The sequence below is a fragment of the Diabrotica undecimpunctata genome, chromosome 1 (assembly GCF_040954645.1).
Source record: "Diabrotica undecimpunctata isolate CICGRU chromosome 1, icDiaUnde3, whole genome shotgun sequence".
Classification (NCBI taxonomy): domain Eukaryota; kingdom Metazoa; phylum Arthropoda; class Insecta; order Coleoptera; family Chrysomelidae; genus Diabrotica; species Diabrotica undecimpunctata.
The window spans coordinates 130,896,355-130,914,277 of record NC_092803.1 but is presented as its reverse complement, the minus strand read 5'-3'; the positions used below and the strand labels follow the sequence as shown (position 1 = coordinate 130,914,277).

Genomic DNA, 17,923 nt, shown 5'->3' with positions numbered 1-17,923 from the left:
CAGTTCACAAACCAATGCCATATAGTGGTAGGCCTTAGTGACAGGACGTTGCCTTCTACATCATTTTTATAGGAATTATCAATAAAAACTAGTGAAGTTGTTACTGGTGTTAGTTTAAAAATACAAAGTCCTTTTAATATAATTAATATTTTAATCTTACCTTGGATGTTTAACAGCGAAACAAAAATCAGTCGGAGCCTTATATTTTTTCTTCCAACCCAACCCATAATAAATATGATTGTTGTCAAAAGTTGCTAAACATACGAGATCCTTAGCCGATTTAACCTTATCCTTAGGATAGTAGTATAAACCTGATGCTCTTAGCACAAAATGGTGTTTCTTCCACCCCTTCTTTGATTCGGCCTTGAGATAAAGTGGCCCTTCAACTTCTGGAGGATTGGTTGAAGAAAAATACTCTTCTAAAAGCATATTTCGTGAGTGCTCATCGAAATCTTGATTTTCTTTTTTGTCCGAAGGTGACAAAAGGAACCTTTCAGGTTGTAGAAAGAGTTTAATTTTATCTTCTCTTTCTACAAAGTAAATTTTGTTCTTCGAATCCCGCGTCCACAGCAGGAGGTTATCTACTAATAGTTCGTGGTCTTCATAAAATCTCTCTAAAACGTAAGGAAGTATTAGTAATATAGACGTATATCAATATATGAACTATAAAAAGACAAGATTTGTTGGGGTAAACTATGTTCCCCTTGGAGAAAAATTCAAGTAGCTTTATAGTCATGACTTGACATTAATGGACGAAATGGCGTATTTTCGCTGAATAATCTGAAGTTCGGCATTAATTTAGTGGCGTGTCTGCGATCTGTTAATTATTTTTAAATGTTAAGTGTTTATCTGTTATTCGCATGACTTACTTAATCAATACCGCTAAAATGTATCCTTTTAAAATCTGTGTGACTATATGTCATCATAAGCACGAATTAATGCATAAGATAATAATTAGTTTTAGTAAGAATAGCATAATCATCAATCTAACGAATTCCACAAAGATTAAGGTATGAGGCAAAGATGTATACTATCACCACAACTATTTAATATAATTATACCAAGAACCTTTTATGAGGAGGACGCATGAGGAATAAGAAAAAGCATCTCAATAAATGAGTGAAAAATAAACAATCTACGCTTAGCAGACGATACAGTTCAGCCTCTTTTCCAACAGCCAAGAAGACCTGATTTATCTCACACGGATGATTGGAAATGAGCGTAAAAGGTTTTGTCTAGAGTTAAGTATATCAAATAAAAATATATATATATATATATATATATATATATATATATATATATATATAAGTATATCAGATAAAAATCATGATAGTGGATAGGCAACTCAACAATGATCAGCATATAACCAAAATTGACCAGTTTGATATTGTAAACTCTTATATCTGGGATCATTAATCACTAAAGCGGGGACACTCCGGGAGGAGATAAAAAGTATATGTGATCTAGCCAAGATCGCTATGGAGAAGATGACCTAAACATGGAAATACCCCAATATTTAAATAACCCTAAAAATGAGATTGTTTAACAGCTTAATATTTCCAATACTGACCTATGGATGCGAATCTTGGACACTAAGGCAATCAGAAAAAAGAAAGACAGACGCCACTGAAATGTTCTGCTGAAAAAGAATGTTACGAATTCCATGGACCGACCATATAACAAATAATTCTATTCTAAGAGAACTAAAGATCAGTAAGAGACTCTCCGATTTTAATGGAGAGAACGGTAGAAGGCCGACGACTACGAGGAAGATCTCCAACAAGATGAATTGATTAGATTACAGGAATTTGCAAAAAACTTATGCGCGATGTAATAGAAATCACCAGAGACAAAAGTCTATGGAGACGGACCATACACGATATCACGTCGACCACTATACTCCCTCCAGGGGGTCCAGACTGAAGAAAGCGAGAGAGAGGGGTGAGAGAGAGAGAGGGGGGGTGAGAGAGATAGGGGGAGTGAGAGAGAGGGTGAGGGTGAGAGAGAGAGGGAGAGTGAGAGAGAGAGGGGAAGGGAGTGAGAGAGAGAGGGGAAGGGAGTGAGAGAGAAAGTCTTGACTAGGTAATAATTTTGTTTGGTATAAGAATGAACACAGCTACAAAAATTTTTATATTGTGTGTGTAATACGGTACTCTGAGAATAGCAACACTAAAGTGGAACTGGGCAGGTAACACGGCTCGAATAACAGATAACAGATGGACAAAGCGGATATTGGAATGGAGACCAAGGGATAATGCATACCGAAGCAGAAGGTCGTCCACCAACACGTTGGACTGACGATCTAAAACGTTGCCATAGAAATTGAATGCAAGAGGCACAAGATCGAAACAGATGGAAAATGATGAGGTCGATCTATGACCAGCAGTGGACAAGCGACGATTTAATGCTGAATACGGTACTCTGGGGTCTTGCGCCCTTGCTGTAGGGACACTGAATGAGCCAAGGAGTGATTGACTCATCATCAAACAGGCTGTAGGGTTCACTGCTGAACATAGGCTTCCCTCAGTTGTCTCCAGTGCCCCCGATCTTGTGCTGTGTAAATCCGATTTGTCGCAACCTGTTTATTTTTGTTGTAGCCCTCTTATCAATTGACCGTGTCGGAGTTATAAATATATAGAATGAATTCAGGCATATACCTTATATTCCTGAAAATCTAGGCCGAAACTGCATCATACGATTTCTCCACAGATTTTTTACTAAATTTGTCGCGACATTTTTTTAGGTCTGATATCATTTTTTTTTAGTTTTCCCATAATTGTTGCTATTATAAGTAGATCATCCGTGAACATAAAATGGTTTAAATATTTTTTGTTGATACAGATCCTGTTGTAAAAACAACAAAATTAATATTAGTTTATTTTTCGTTTCCACAAATATTGGCTTCAATCTTATGTGACAGACATAAAAATCTTGCCTAAAAATATTTGTCTCATAAATCTCTTATAAGGGACTTGGGTTTTAACCACTGACGCCGGCCTGTCGACACTTTTAGATAAATATTGGTTCAACCAAAAAGAATCACAGATGTGATTTTGTGTTGTCAAGTTGCTAGCCGAACGTGCGGCTGTGTGCGGTATTTGGTACCTATGCTCTCTTCGTCTCAAAAATGCAGTGAAAAGTGCATTAATTTTCGCTATATTCGCGAGCCCCAAAATACACCGGTATATAATGAACAATGGTAAAGCAAACTCTTTAATTAGTAATAGTGGTATTGTAAATATTCTCTAGTTATTAAATGTGTGGTATCGATTGGTTACGTTTTATTTTTCTTTAAGTACAACCCGATAAAACCAAACACATAAGGAATCATCGCCGTGAAGTCTGCTTACATATACTGAAGAAATCTCTTTAACAGTCCATGGTCCTAAAATATTTGGTAATGTAACCGTTGTGGAAAAGAATTTAATAAGCTTTCCCCCAACAATTGGTGGAGATCAGACAAAATTCCATCACTGATCCCTTTATCGACTTCGTTCATGGTTTTGAAAATGTCTTCTAACGCGATAGTAAATAGTATGGGTAAGATTGTATCTCCTTGTCAGACAAGGGGAAGTGCTAGCCTACTATTAATATATTAGATCAATGTCCATTAATGTAAAAAAAACAAGATTTTATCTATAAATTAAGTTCGAATTAGTATCCTGTACTTACCCATATACAAGTCAGGTAAATGTTCAACGATTGCCCATTTTGGTTCCATCTGAACGTGATTTTTATCTGCCAATAACCTAGTAACATAGGAACAAATCATCTTTTCATCTACTAGTAGTGATTTTGCCGAACCGTCTGTCGTAAACACTTTTAAAAACAACTTTTGAATATTGGCTTCCTTGATCTTCTCCATGGCCATCTTGATTTTTTCCGCTTTAAGTCTTGAAGCGTCATCCTAATAATAAAAATTGTTAATAGAAAAGTAGTACATATTATATAATGGAAGTGTACATATAACAAAATTTATGTTTTGTTGTTACTCTCTTTAAGTCGATTAAAACAAAATAATCTTTGTAGACTTCCTAACAACCTGGACTACAAGGTTTATTTATCCGACAAATCATGTAGTATAGATGGCAAATAAGTATATTAGCTCATTCTCTCTGTCGTTTTCCCCGTTTCAATTTATTTTCAATCCATATTGAAATTTAATCAATATTTGGCGTTATATAGATATAATAAAATCGGGAAAAGATTAAATACTATTTGAAACAAAAAAGATAATTCCTCGGCAAATAGTTGTTTGGTGTCAAAATAACAACAAAAGAAGATCTAGTAAGAATTCCTTAAGGAACTGATACTTTTATAACATGAAACAACTTACCTGTTGAATATTTTGAAGCCTTAAAGTCTGTGGTTTGGCTCCGCTACCTCCACTGCTCGCAGATGATTCGCTGGACAACATAGAAACAGTATCACTGAAGGCAGAATCGTTATCTGGAGATTCGGTCCTGCCTGAATCATTTTTAAGGATTAGATTGTCTTCTGTGTCGATTTTTACGCGCGAGGCTTCTGAGAGGGATCTACTGTGCGTTCTGTTTTCAAATTGTGACAAAGATTGAGCATCTGAAATTATAAATATTTATGTTAAATGAGCACATAGATATGCAAAAATATAGGGTATTAATTATAAATCGTGATGCTATGATTTTCTATCAAACGATATGCCCTAAATAATGCTTCAGCTAATAGCTAAAAAGTTTCTTATTTTTTTGTAAACGTTGAAAATAACAGATATTCATCTGTATGATATTATAATATCTTTACAACATTCAATATTGATCTAAGCTTGCTACTCCATTTTCTCTGGTATAATTTTTATAAACTAAATTTTTTAGGTTACCTGGTGTCACACACATTAAATAATTTGGACAACCAGAAACTTCTGACATCTAATCGTTTCTTTAGAATAGAAGGTAAAAATATACTCTTTCAGCAATTTCCAAACTGATGTAGTGGTACTTTTCTTTCAAACTAAATACTATGCTTTCAAATGAGACAGGCGCAGATCGGTTTTCATATCGACAAAACTCCGAGTAATGTCCACTGTTTCAGTTAAAGAAGTCGGGGGTTCTAGAAATAGAATTCAGCTTCTGCCAACAAATCCTACTCTCGAATCATTATCCTTTGGGATGTAGTAATTGTGTGTGTTCCTGTTTGGATGTTCTGTCAGAACGTGTTTGTATGTTGTGAATGACGGCACTAATTTCTGTTTGTTGGTCCTGGTGGTGTTTTGATGGCATACTGGAGGAGTGTATCTTCAGAGAATGTTCAGGGAAAGGGCTTGCTAAACGGTTATTTTCAGAATTGGTTGTGTTATCCTTAATTAGTGACTGAATTGAGTGATTATGTGAGCATGTGATAGAATCAATTTATCAATGGCTTTTGGCTCTTGTGTTACGCATAGGCGTAACCTCACGCCCCCGAAGGCTTTTGAATTCGAGGTCGGAACGACTGGGTGCATGGCGTACAATGAGTGCACGTTATGAACAGACGAAAGGGGGCGAAAGGTGAGTTCCTGGCGTCTAAAACCTGGAACCATATCGGCTAGGAAAAAAAACCATAACAGAAAATTCTGGTTCTCCAGGTTGGTGGTTGAAGCAACGAGTTTGGGACTCGTTATTCGTTAAAATATTGTTAATGCAAAAATACCCGATAATTCCTCGGAACACGACTAAACCTCGTATAAAATGATACCAGCAACGAATAAAGAAATTACTTTAGGGTGTTAGAAAGCAGGCTATAAGTATCAAACATCAGCTATCTGGGACTCTTGGCAACTAATGCCGGATACACACAGGCGAATTATTCACTATTCACCGAACTACCCTGAAAATGTTTACTTGTATTGGGGAACAAGATATAGGTGACTATTCGGTGATATTGATCTTCTTTGATTCGTGTAAAACACCGACCGACGATGGGAAATCTTGAATAGCGATTATTCGTTATACGAAACATATATACTCATTAGTCGCTATGTGCCAAATAGTTGGTATTTGCTATTCGAGAATCACCGAATACCGTATGTATGTATGTATGTATACGGTATGTATGTTAGATACTGTAACCGTAAGTGAGACAAAAAGAAAGGGAATGGATATGAGAGAAAAGGTAGTTAGTTACATTGTTAGCAAGGACAAACGTGCAAGAGTAAGAGTTAATAAACGAATTCTTAGAATGGACATAGACTTGTGGGGCCACAAAATGTCTATATAAAGGTGCGCTTATAATGGGCAACAAAAATTGCTCAAATATAGCAATAATGATCGAATGCGACATAACAAAATATCAAGCAATTTCAAGTAACGGCAACAAGTATCAATTTGTCAAAATGTTTAGCAACTACAATATTGAGCGATAAGAAGCAACTCGAAGAAACCATACAATACTTTCATACATCAGCAAGCAATTCATACGGCATTATGAGCTCTTTCGGCATTATGAGCATATAGCTCTTTCGGTATTATGAGTCAAAAGAAAAAAAAACGGAAATCGCCAATATCAGAGAACCAATTCCTGCATCGACAAAAGTTGCATTAACCCTTAAAGAATAAATAAATGCATACAAGACTAAAAATAAATTGACTTAAATTTCTATACCCACTGGATATTCGTATCAGTGGCATTGAATAATATGGAATATATGGAACAATTAGAAGCAATATTGCCGAAACAATTGCCGTATTTTTTTTAATTTGCTACATATCGTTCCACTAATTACTAAAAATTGATCCTTTCATGTTGTCGAGCAATTATTGCCCAAAAATTGCCCGTATAAGCGCACCTTAAGGCGTATATGCATCAAAGGACGATGCTAATGATACTGAAAAGGAAAAATTTGACACATGATCCTATTAAATAAAATGGAAAATAGAAAAGATGTATTAATTATGGGTAACTTTAATAGTAAAGTTGGACAGAAATAAAAAAATGAGATAATAGGACAATTTGGTGAAAATATCACCAATCACAATAGAGCATGGTTTATAAAAGTATATTTAAAGATTTTTAATCGATTCTAAGCATAAAGATATTCATAACTTCACGTGGACATAGCCCACTAGAAAATTAAAATCGATTGTTGAATATATAGCGGTTAAACAGAACACAAATATCAAATGGAACGATGTAAGAGTGTACCGAGGATCAGATCATGGATCGGTTAAAGGGAAAACTATATTCTATCTGAGATTTTTTTAGACTTACCAGATTCAAAGCGACGAAGATGATGTTTTTTTGGAAGATGTTGTGAGTATATTACAAAAGACCGATTTAGAAATGGCAATTATATCTATTAAAGCAAGTGTTTTATCCACAAAAAGATATTATTCGAGATTTACGATCGAAGTACTCGGTAGTTTTACGTCATCGTTTGAATATTACTCGTTCCCTGTCACACAAAAATTAGTAAAGTAATAACAGGATTCGAAAAATTTGGTTCTAGAAATTATTACTCTAAATGTTGCTCAGGTAATAAGCGTGTAAGCTGTATATTCGTGAAATGTTTGGAATGGAATATTGCGAGTTCTGTCACTGTTAAAATCAATGAAGAATGTTCATTTAGTACAATATTATCAAGAACAACTTCTTATTCATCGTACCCAGCATGATCTATCAAGACCAAAAACAACATGTTGAGTTTTGCGAGAACATGAGAAATATTTTATCAGAACGTTCCTTCAAACATTTTATTTACAGACAAAAAATCTTCATACAGTTTGTGTCGTTGTCGGTCTGTCCTTGTATGCGATAACTCTTTTTAAAAAAGAAAAAAGAAAAAGTCTTAAAACTTAGTTTAAGGAAGAACCCTATTGACTTTGGGGTAAACTAGCAACACTTTTATTTAATCAACTCTTTCAGTATCTGTTAGTGTTAATTGTATTGTTAGTATTATTATTTGTAAAGTGTGCTAAGTATTGTTATGATCCGAAATTATGGTTAAATGAGGATGTTCCTAACTAAATCGGTAGACCTTCGGCAAAGGCTATATAATAATGCGTTTAAGAATTTTGTAATATCCTTTGATACTACTCCTTTGTATGGGCTTATTGATATAAGGATAATAAATACTTAAACACCAAGAAAATAAATGGTATTTGATATCAGCCACATATCCTTGTACATCTTTCATTAACAACAATGTTAATTTTTATGTTCAAAATTTAGACATTTTGATAGTATTTGGTTATTATTACGACATGCCTTATATTATAAGAAAATTAACCGTCACAACTTTTATTGATGTATTTATTCCTTAACGGATAATGTCGACAAACAAAACGACTCTACTCAATCTACTCAATCTAACAGGCATGATTTTTTTCTGTGGGAATGTTTCAACAAAATCACCTTCATAAAATAACACCTAACATATAATAGACAGCACGGCGATTAAGTCCCCCGGAGGCGATGAAATAGTGGCAGATGCCTTGAAGGTGGCTGGAAAAGATTATGGCAGGTCCTTGCCAAACTATTCACTAGATGTTTGCAGGAAGCAATAACACCAACCCAGTGGTATAACGCAGAAATTATCATACTTCATAAAAAAGGGATGCTACCGACCTCAGGAATTACAGGCCCATAAGTCTACTTTCACATATTTATAAACTATTTACAAAAATAATTACGAAACGACTAGAAAATAAATTGGAATTTTATCAGCCCATAGAACAGGCGGGTTTTAGAAAAGGCTATGGAACAAACGATCACCTACTGGTAATAAAAAATCTTATAGAAAAATGCACTGAATATAATAAACCACTAGCTTTAATATTTGTCGACTATGAAAAGGCATTCGACACCGTAAATCAACAAAAAATGTTGGAAGCCTTGACAGAATGCCGAATTGACTATCGGTATATAAATATAATTAAATATATATACCAAAAAGCAACAGCCAGTGTTAGAGTGGGTGATCGTCAAACCCAGAAATTCCGATACAACGTGAGTACGCCAGGGGGACACCATATCGCCGAAACTGTTCACTACGCTTTTGGAATATATATGTAAAAGGGCAAAACTGACCGACAAGGGCATAAACATAAACGGAGAAAAGCTTAGCCATCTAAGATTTGCAGATGATATTGTACTAATAGCTGATAGGATAGATGAGGCCAAAGAACTTTTAAATCAGCTCTACCTTTCCTCGCTAGAAGGGGGATTGAAAATAAATATATCTAAAACCCAGATGATGACAAATCTTGTAGTCAGCGAAGATATATGCGTAGGAACAAGATCCATAGACCAGGTAATGGCCTATAAATACCTAGGTCATGAGATTCGCATAGGAAAAGATAACCAAACCGTTGAGCTTCTCCGTCGTATAAGACTGACTTGGGCAGCCTTCGGCAAGCTGAACCATATTTTCAAATCGTCTGATATACCAATATGCCTTAAAAGAAAAACGTTTAATCAGTGTGTTTTGCCAGTGTTAACTTACGGTGCCGAAACGTTGACCATGACAAGGAGAACAGTTCAAAAGATCCGTGTGTGTCAAAGGGCGATGGAGCGTGCTATGTTGGGCGTTTCACTACGAGACAAGATCCCAAATCGCCAGCTACGACAAAGAACAGGAGTGGCTGATGCAGTAGAGAGAGTAGCAACACTGAAATGGAACTGGGCAGGTCACGTGGCTCGAATGACAGATAATAGATGGACAAAGCGGATATATGTCCAGCAGTGGATAAGCGAGGATTGAATGATGATGACGGCGATTAAAAGTTAATAGAAAAAAAATTGGTCAACTAAAACAATATAATTTTGTTACTTTTTGTAATGTTGGCAGAAAAAAATTAACTAAAAACACAATTAACACTAAATTAACGAAAAAGCGGTTGCACTGATCTTACCAAATTTATGAGTAGAAGGAGTAAACCAGTATGTGCAGCATTGTAAGATCTAATCGGTGGTATTTCATTTTTTGGTGTTACCACAACCGTGTATTATTACTTATTTAATTTTTTGTTAAAGCTGATTCAGTTATTTTATTAATTTTCTTCATCTTAGGAAACCTCCATTTATAAACTGTTGCAATTATCACAACATGTAACTTATTAAGAGCTATTCAGAGAACCTTCTTTCAATACAAAACTGTCTAATGTAGGTATATAAACTTCCTTTTTGCTGTGAACTTAATATAAACTTTATTATTTTTCTACTATTACTTAATTCCTTAGTATAGATACGTCTGGTACCAACAACATTGATGACGGGAAATTTTCAACTTCTTTAGGTTTTTGAATTAGGCTAGCAATAATAAAACAGTTTTGTAATTTGTCGCGGCATAACTACAAGAAATCAATTATTTCGAAAGCGATAGATACTTTGTACGTAAACCGATAATTTGTATGATACTGGTAACTGATAACGGTAATTTTAACTGGTAATTTATATTACATTATGAAAATTACCTGATTGTAGTTTTTCTCTAGCTTGACCAATTTCTTGTTCGCAAACGGTTTCCAGAGCGCAGAGTTCTCCGAGGATGGCATCAAGGTCTACATCTTGGGAATCTTCTAGGTTGGCCATGGAAAACCTGTAACTGTCTATCCTAGGAGCGGTAATTTCGGAGTTTAGTGGTCGCAAGTGTGCCGTGGAATTGATGGGATCTAGACCCTAAAATAGAAAAACATTTAAAATTGTATTTTCAAAGACATAAACAATATTGTTCCAAAGATAATATATTCATATATCGTTTAAAATTACACAATGTAGGCAAAGTGACTCATAAACCTGTTGTTTAATTTATAAAATGGCTGGCAGGGGTGAACTAATAGGTTAATAAAACAACGAAAGCGGGATACCGAGAAGCGAGAATACATTGTAGTGCAGATGTATTCGGCGATGATGCCAATATATACATTTTCGGATGAATGTCTATTAGGTTTGTTCTTAGAATAATTTAATATTGTATGAATTGTCGCAGGGCGTTGATCTTTCCATAAAGCATATTACGTTTATTTCGTTTATTAAATTTTGGTAGTACGTAAACCATTTTTTTAACAACTTATAAAAGATGTCGTAAATTAAATCAATTTGGAACATAAAAGCCTTTATGTGCTTCTCTGAAATTAATATATAAAACGTAAAAAATACTGGATTAGGTTTTTATTTTATATTAGGAAAAATACTTTGAAATTGCCTTGTCACACGAAGCTCAATTTAAATTGAACAGACGAATTAATCGTCACAAATTGTGTGTATTTCGCATCTGATAACACTCATGTAACCATCACAGAAAAGTTAAATGTTCCTGACATAACAGTATGGGCTGGAATTTATGCGGGTGGTCTTGTCGGTCCATATTTTTTTAATGAAACGGTAAATTCTGATAATTACCTGTAACTTCTTATCGATTTAAAGGAAGAACTTGAAAATAATCCACAATACAAAGTATTCGATATTTTCAAGTGCAAGCCTCATTACGGATTGCAAGTTCTTGAGTTTCTAAATGACCAGTTTACTGTTTGAATAGGGAGAAGAGGCCCAATTGAATGGCCCGCGCGTTCGCCAGATTTGACGCCCTGTGATTTTGTCTTGTGGGGAGTACTCAAAGATAAAGTTTTTGCCACATTAATACGGGATATGCAGTACTTAAAAGGCAGGATTGCAGAAGAGTTTTAAGTTCTCTGTGCCAACTTTTAATTCTGTAGAAAGACGTGTTTCACTATGTATAAGCGTTGCCAAAAATGTATTGATGAATGTCGTTTACATTTTGAACACAAAATTTCAAACATGCACTTTTTTGTACCTACTTATTTACAATAAACAATAAACGTTTTTTTACTCCAGTTATTTTTGCCTTTATCAATATACAAAACGGTTAACTGAATTTTGGTCATTCCTACATGTAAAATATCATGATTGTCTAAGTAAAGGTTATGCTGAATAAATCATTTAGTGATTTTATTATTCACTTTACATTCGATCTGCAAATTAGAATAAACAAAGGCGTCGTCTAGTATAAATGTGTTCTTATTCTCCCTTAACTACTTAATACTAAACATTGAAAAGAACCTGCACCAGCATTATGACATGGCTATTCTGCGGTGTTTATTAAGTAGAAATTGTAAGTAGTCAATTGTACTGTTTAGTAACGTAGAAATTTATTATAAAACAAGAAAAGGTTGGGGATATAAGAAATTTGAAGGGGACTTTTACTCTCTAAATTGGAAAAAAGACAATTTTTAAATATTAAACAAAAAAAACTATTATATTGATGATCATAATGTTTTCTATTCATTATTAAGAATTTGAAGTATACAGAAAAAAATGTTGACACTTTTATTTGTTTTTCACGATTACAGAGGACGTCTTCCAAAAGATGCATTTTAATTTGGGGTACACTTTTCTGCCCCCTGTAAATTTTCTTTTTTAAATTTCAACGGGATTCAATTCTTGAAACCTAAAACTAATAAAAAATCTTTAAAAAGATTTTTTATATTTTTAAGGCCTTTATATGCGATTTTATAAACAGTTCGAAAAAACGCCTGTTTTGGGGTGAATTTACCCCTTTATTAAAAAGGTAAGGTGTTTTTTTTTTATTTTTAGAGGTTTATTTAGTACTCGTATATATAGTATCCAAAAAAATTTGGTTTACTGAGATTGGTCTAGTAGATTTTGAGAAAAACATCTCCTAGTTTTGAAAAATGTGATTTCGAGAAAAAACATTCTTTAAAGTATTTGTACTGTAATTTTATGGAATAAAATGGCCACAATAATTTTTTAACCTCTAATCAGCAATTCCTGTTTAGATTGTGTAAATTGTTGCCATTTCTCCAATTTTTATTCCAATTTATATTTTCATCCAATTTTGCCGAGGAACTGAGTACCTAATTTAAAATTGTTTTTTGTAGTTGAGCTAATTTCCTTAGAATTTTCTTTTATGTTATTCGAGCACGTTCTAAATGACCACCAGATCCAGGACAATTTTCTGATTTTCAAAAGAATATTATTTTCGATATATTTTAATATTATAAAACAACTTTTAGAAAACAATTGTCGAGTTGTTGATGCGCAGGTTAAGCGGGGCGCGCAGCGTTGTATAAAAACGAGTTTTAACTTAGGTGGGTACTGTTAAAAATACAGCTAACTTCGTTTCTATTGTGAATTTCTTAATAAAATTTTAGGACAGTATTTCTATGATACTAAGAATCTTTTAAAGTAAAAAAAATAAAAATCGATTTTTTGAAAATTTAGAAAGAAAATCCCCTTAATCAAATTTGAAGTAAAATAAATGGGAGTGAAAGAAGTAAAACTAAGAAGTAATAATTGCCAGAGAAGAGACAATCGACATTTTAACGATCGAGAAGTGGACAATTTTCAAGTGAACAAATCCAAAGGATTAAAGACGAAATTAAAAATAGGCAAACAAAATTTTAAGTGTTATTTGTAAATTTTTGAAATATAAAACGTAAACGGTACCGTTAAATCTAATTAAGTAACTGTAGGCAAAACTGTGGCAAAACGCTCTGTTGTACACAAACTCTCAAAAGAGAAAAATAGAAATATAATAAATGTGCACAGGAGAGTCGAAAAATAAATTTTTATTAATTGAATAAGATAATAGAATTTATCAGATCTTATTGTTATAGAGAAATATTTCTAATAGAACAGGAGATTATTAAGAATGTGTATAATAATAAAAAGTAACGGAAATATAATTGATAAAAAACTAATAAGAGTAATCATAAAATATTCTCATATAATGATAATAACAGGAGTATACTCTGTATGTAACGTACAAAAAAGCCGCTACGTTATATTTTTCTCTGAATTTCTTTTATTTGACTAAATTTTGTATAACTCTGAGAATATTAGTTTTTTTCTTTTTCGAAATCATTTTAAGTATGTCTTGTTAATAAAAAATATCTCCTACTATATTTTAACACAGGACAACAAAAAACCATTAAATATTTCTCAATTATCCACGATAATCCTCTCAAAAGGTACCGATTCTTTATTACTGTAAGACCCCGTTAGAGTAATTGTTTGCAAATATTCTAAATACTCCCTTTAAAGATATACACAACCGAACTTATTTGAAATCATCTGTTATTTCTTATTATTTCAAGCAAATTTAAGAAAAACAATATACGAAGTCAAACTATATTTATTTTAAAACAATTTAATCACAAATATCTAAAAATTAAAGAACACAAAAGTTCCTGAAAAAATAAATTAACACGATTTGTTTCCAAAACAGTACCGTAAAAAATTCAATATAAAACGAATAGTGTTCAATTGTTTTTTTTTATTGGTACCCCCATTTTTCTTATTTAAAGTACGCCTCAGAGTGTTTAAATTCAACTTCAAAAAAAAGCGCGTGTTTTAAAGTTACCATGGCAACATCATAGTTTTAAATATTGATCTAACCTGACAGGAGTACCTACCTTGTAACGTCAAATAAATAAAATATTACTAACAAATGTTTCAAAAGCTTTATTCAAATATTTAAAAATCTTAATCTTTTAAATGAATATGAAAAGTACAGTTGGTATTGTTTGAAATATTTATACTTCCGTTTTTTTAAATCAGAGGAAATGCTGTTCTGTTATTACTACCGACAGTCTCGGAAGCCAATGGGGTTGTATTTCCATTAATGGCACTCTCAATAATGTTTGAAAAATTCTTCTTATTGGTAATACTCTCCCCAATGTAACCAGCCGCAACATTTGCCGATATTTTTGCGGTATTAACCGCGATTCTGCTTTACTATTTAAGTAATCAATGTTCAGTAATCATCATTTTTAAGCAATATACAACCAGTAAAAACAATTAATCTTATGTGACAGATTGAAAATTAATTTTTGTTTTTCTCATTTCCATAACAACGAAAGGTATATTGATGTACATCAAAAATTCAACCATTTTACATTCTTAGCTCTTATTTCAATTTTTTTTAGTTATAATACATGATTTTAAAGTGTACCAATAAAAAAATAGCGTAAAGTATTCGTGGATAACTGGTCTTTAAAACACCAGTGGTACCACCCCTAGCCCTAACGCAAGCTTCAATTCACGTGGGCATGCTCCTAATCAAATTGTCACAGTTGTGGTAAGTTGTTCTATTCTTCAAGAGCAGCTTATACTAGCTGTGCGATGTTGTGTGGATCTCTTATTGCGGCCTATTACATCCATCTCTTATTATTCTTTTAAGCATATTCTACAAATACTCTATTAGGGATAGGCTTTTAGGAGGAAGGGCCGGGGATAGAAGTGGTAAACTTTTTGGCATTTTTTTTTCCAAAATTGACATTCTCAGCAAAATTCCGCTTTTTCGTATGATTTTTAGAGGTCAAATCTCTGACGACTGGACTAAAGTGACAAAATAACACATATTGGGTGTTTTTTTAGAGGTATCGAAATGTAAGTTGGTAACACTTTTTAAACTGTCGGCCATTTTGACAGCTGTCAAGTGATTTATGTTAAGTTTATTTTGGCATTTCAGCATGAATAGACTTGACGCCTGAACAACGCTTCCAAATTGTACAAATTTATTTTGAAAATTGTGGTTCTGTTCGAAATATGTATCGCGCACTACATCCATTTCATGGCCAATATAATACTCAAACAGAGCAAGCAACTCGATTAACCATGGAACGTTTTTGCTCCACGTTTACTCTAAATGATAATATGCATCCAAAAACACATCGTATAGTGTGTACAGAAGAAGTTGTTGCTGCTGTAGAGCGTAGTATACAGGAAGACCCGAATCAGTCTATCTGCCATCGTGCACAGCAGTTGGATACGTGTTCATCCATTTTATGAAAGATTTTGCGAAAAGATCTTGCTTTGCGTGCTTACAAAATATAACTCATGCAAAAATTGAAGATACATCATCACCTAGAAAGGCGTAAATTCGGTGAGTGAGCCAGCCGTGACGGTAATATACCAGAATTCATTATTAAATTATAATGCCAAAAGATTACCTTATAAAAAGTCAATTTTATGTCAATTTATAAAAATCATGTTTGTTGTATTCCATTTCAAACTTCCATACCTCTAAAAAAACACCCTTTACTTATAACAAATTCGTTAACATTGACATATCCTCAATGGTATTGTATTGTGCAATCATTAAGAACAAGTCTCCTTGAAATTGAATTATTAAATATGAAACCCGGATAATAAACGAATAATTGCTAAGAGATATGAAATATAAAAAACATATGGTATAATAAGATCTTTGTAATATCCTCCTGCAAAAACGCCCGCTACATTTTGCACGTAAAGCACACTATCACGTTTTAATGGGGCATTCCTTAAAATAAAACAGCTATTAATGATTTAAAATTTTTTGTCGAGAAATTACCACATAACGGATATCAGACACGCATTTTCCACTTATTATCTTCCAACCCAACGTAAAAATATAAAGCTGTTCATCTCTTTACGATCATTCCCAAATTGACATTGACATTTCTCCAAATCTCAATGGAAAATGCTCCAGTTTCAAATTCTTCGACCATAAAAAATTTATCTGTCACGATATTCTTAAGTAATCCACGAACTTACACACTGTTGTTTATCTTCGCCTCCTTACACGGATGATTCTCTCTAAGGCCAAATAAAAATTCAGGTCCTAGAAAATTCCTTTCAATTTCAATTAGCACAAATTTGCCGGTCAATTTAAACAAAATATAGTAATGGCAACATTAAATTATAACCATAACCGGCAGTAACAATTTCTTAAATACAATTCCCAGGGCATTTGTCAACAGAAATACAACCGTTTTGTGCTAAGTATAAGCATACGAGGACATTTTACTGCCATAACCATCCATTCGTTTTTCCTACGGCGACGTTGACGACTATATTCCGACTCGCAGGCGACATTTAACGAAAAAAATCAACAACAATTCATTATCTTGTCTGTATAATGGTTCAACATCTTTTAGTTCAACGCACTTTGTATTGTCATTTCCATACGTATGTTTATATATAATTTGAAGACTATGAACGTTACATCATTAATTACAATTAGTTTTTTTATTATTTTTCTGCGCTGGGGTGAAACGATCGATAACGGTTTGTTATTGGCGGAATATGTAATTCATTAACCTATTTTTCATAGATAGCCGACAAGTTTTTACCATGTTTACATTGTGTTTATAAAATATGAACATAATTTATGGTTTAAATAATATACAACCGCCTATATTCTTAATGTAGGTTGATAAGATTGTTATCTTATATCATAATGTGTTCAACAAGGCGAAAATGAAAACTTTTCATACACAGCCGTGCTCTATATGATGTCGGTGGCACTGTAAATTCTGAAACAGCGACTGAATACAATAGATTGCAAAAAAGGGGATTTTGGCACATCGAAAAATCCCAAATAAAATCTAGGATAAATGGGAATTTATCTAATATAGCTGTATATTTAATATAGATACAAATTTATATGCAAACAACTTCCTAATGGCCTAGAATAAGATGGTCTCAAACAGAGTACAGCAAAACTTATAAAATAAAATAAAATTGGCGGCGCACAAGGGAGAATATGCCTTACACAAATTATTTTAACTTATTGCGGAACGTCTGGTGTTCGAACAAGATCAGTAACTGACGAAGAAAACATAGAAAACAAAATTAGGAAGGCGACAGGCTCTGCATTAAAAGACTCCAAAAAAATATGAAACCCCATTAACCAATCATTGGCATCCAAGAAAAAGAACAATATAAAAGGAACTACACAAAAAGTGGCGAAAAACAGACGCTAATGTAAAATGATATTGCATCATATCCACTTATGACAGTGTCAAACCTCCTGCTAATAATTCCATTGTAAATCATGAGAAAAGCCAGAGAAACTACAATGGGACCCATTTCAGCATAACTTTGATTTAAAATATGGTTTTCTTTCAATATTGATATTAGTTGTGCCATTATGTAATATAGTTGT

General features: G+C 33.3%; 1 protein-coding gene across 6 annotated transcripts in view; it reads right to left on the bottom strand.

Moving 5' to 3' along the window:
- Positions 1–17,923, bottom strand: part of pico (ras-associated and pleckstrin homology domains-containing protein pico) — a 639,385-nt gene that overhangs the window by 18,538 nt on the left and 602,924 nt on the right. For all 6 annotated transcript variants that reach the window (XM_072519677.1, XM_072519669.1, XM_072519690.1 and 3 more), the window contains 4 exons: positions 10,425–10,629; positions 4,337–4,578; positions 3,673–3,907; positions 161–614 (listed from right to left, as the gene is read on the bottom strand). In XM_072519677.1, the coding sequence (XP_072375778.1) occupies positions 161–614; positions 3,673–3,907; positions 4,337–4,578; positions 10,425–10,629 (1,136 nt within the window). The remainder of the gene's footprint in view (positions 1–160; positions 615–3,672; positions 3,908–4,336; positions 4,579–10,424; positions 10,630–17,923) is intronic.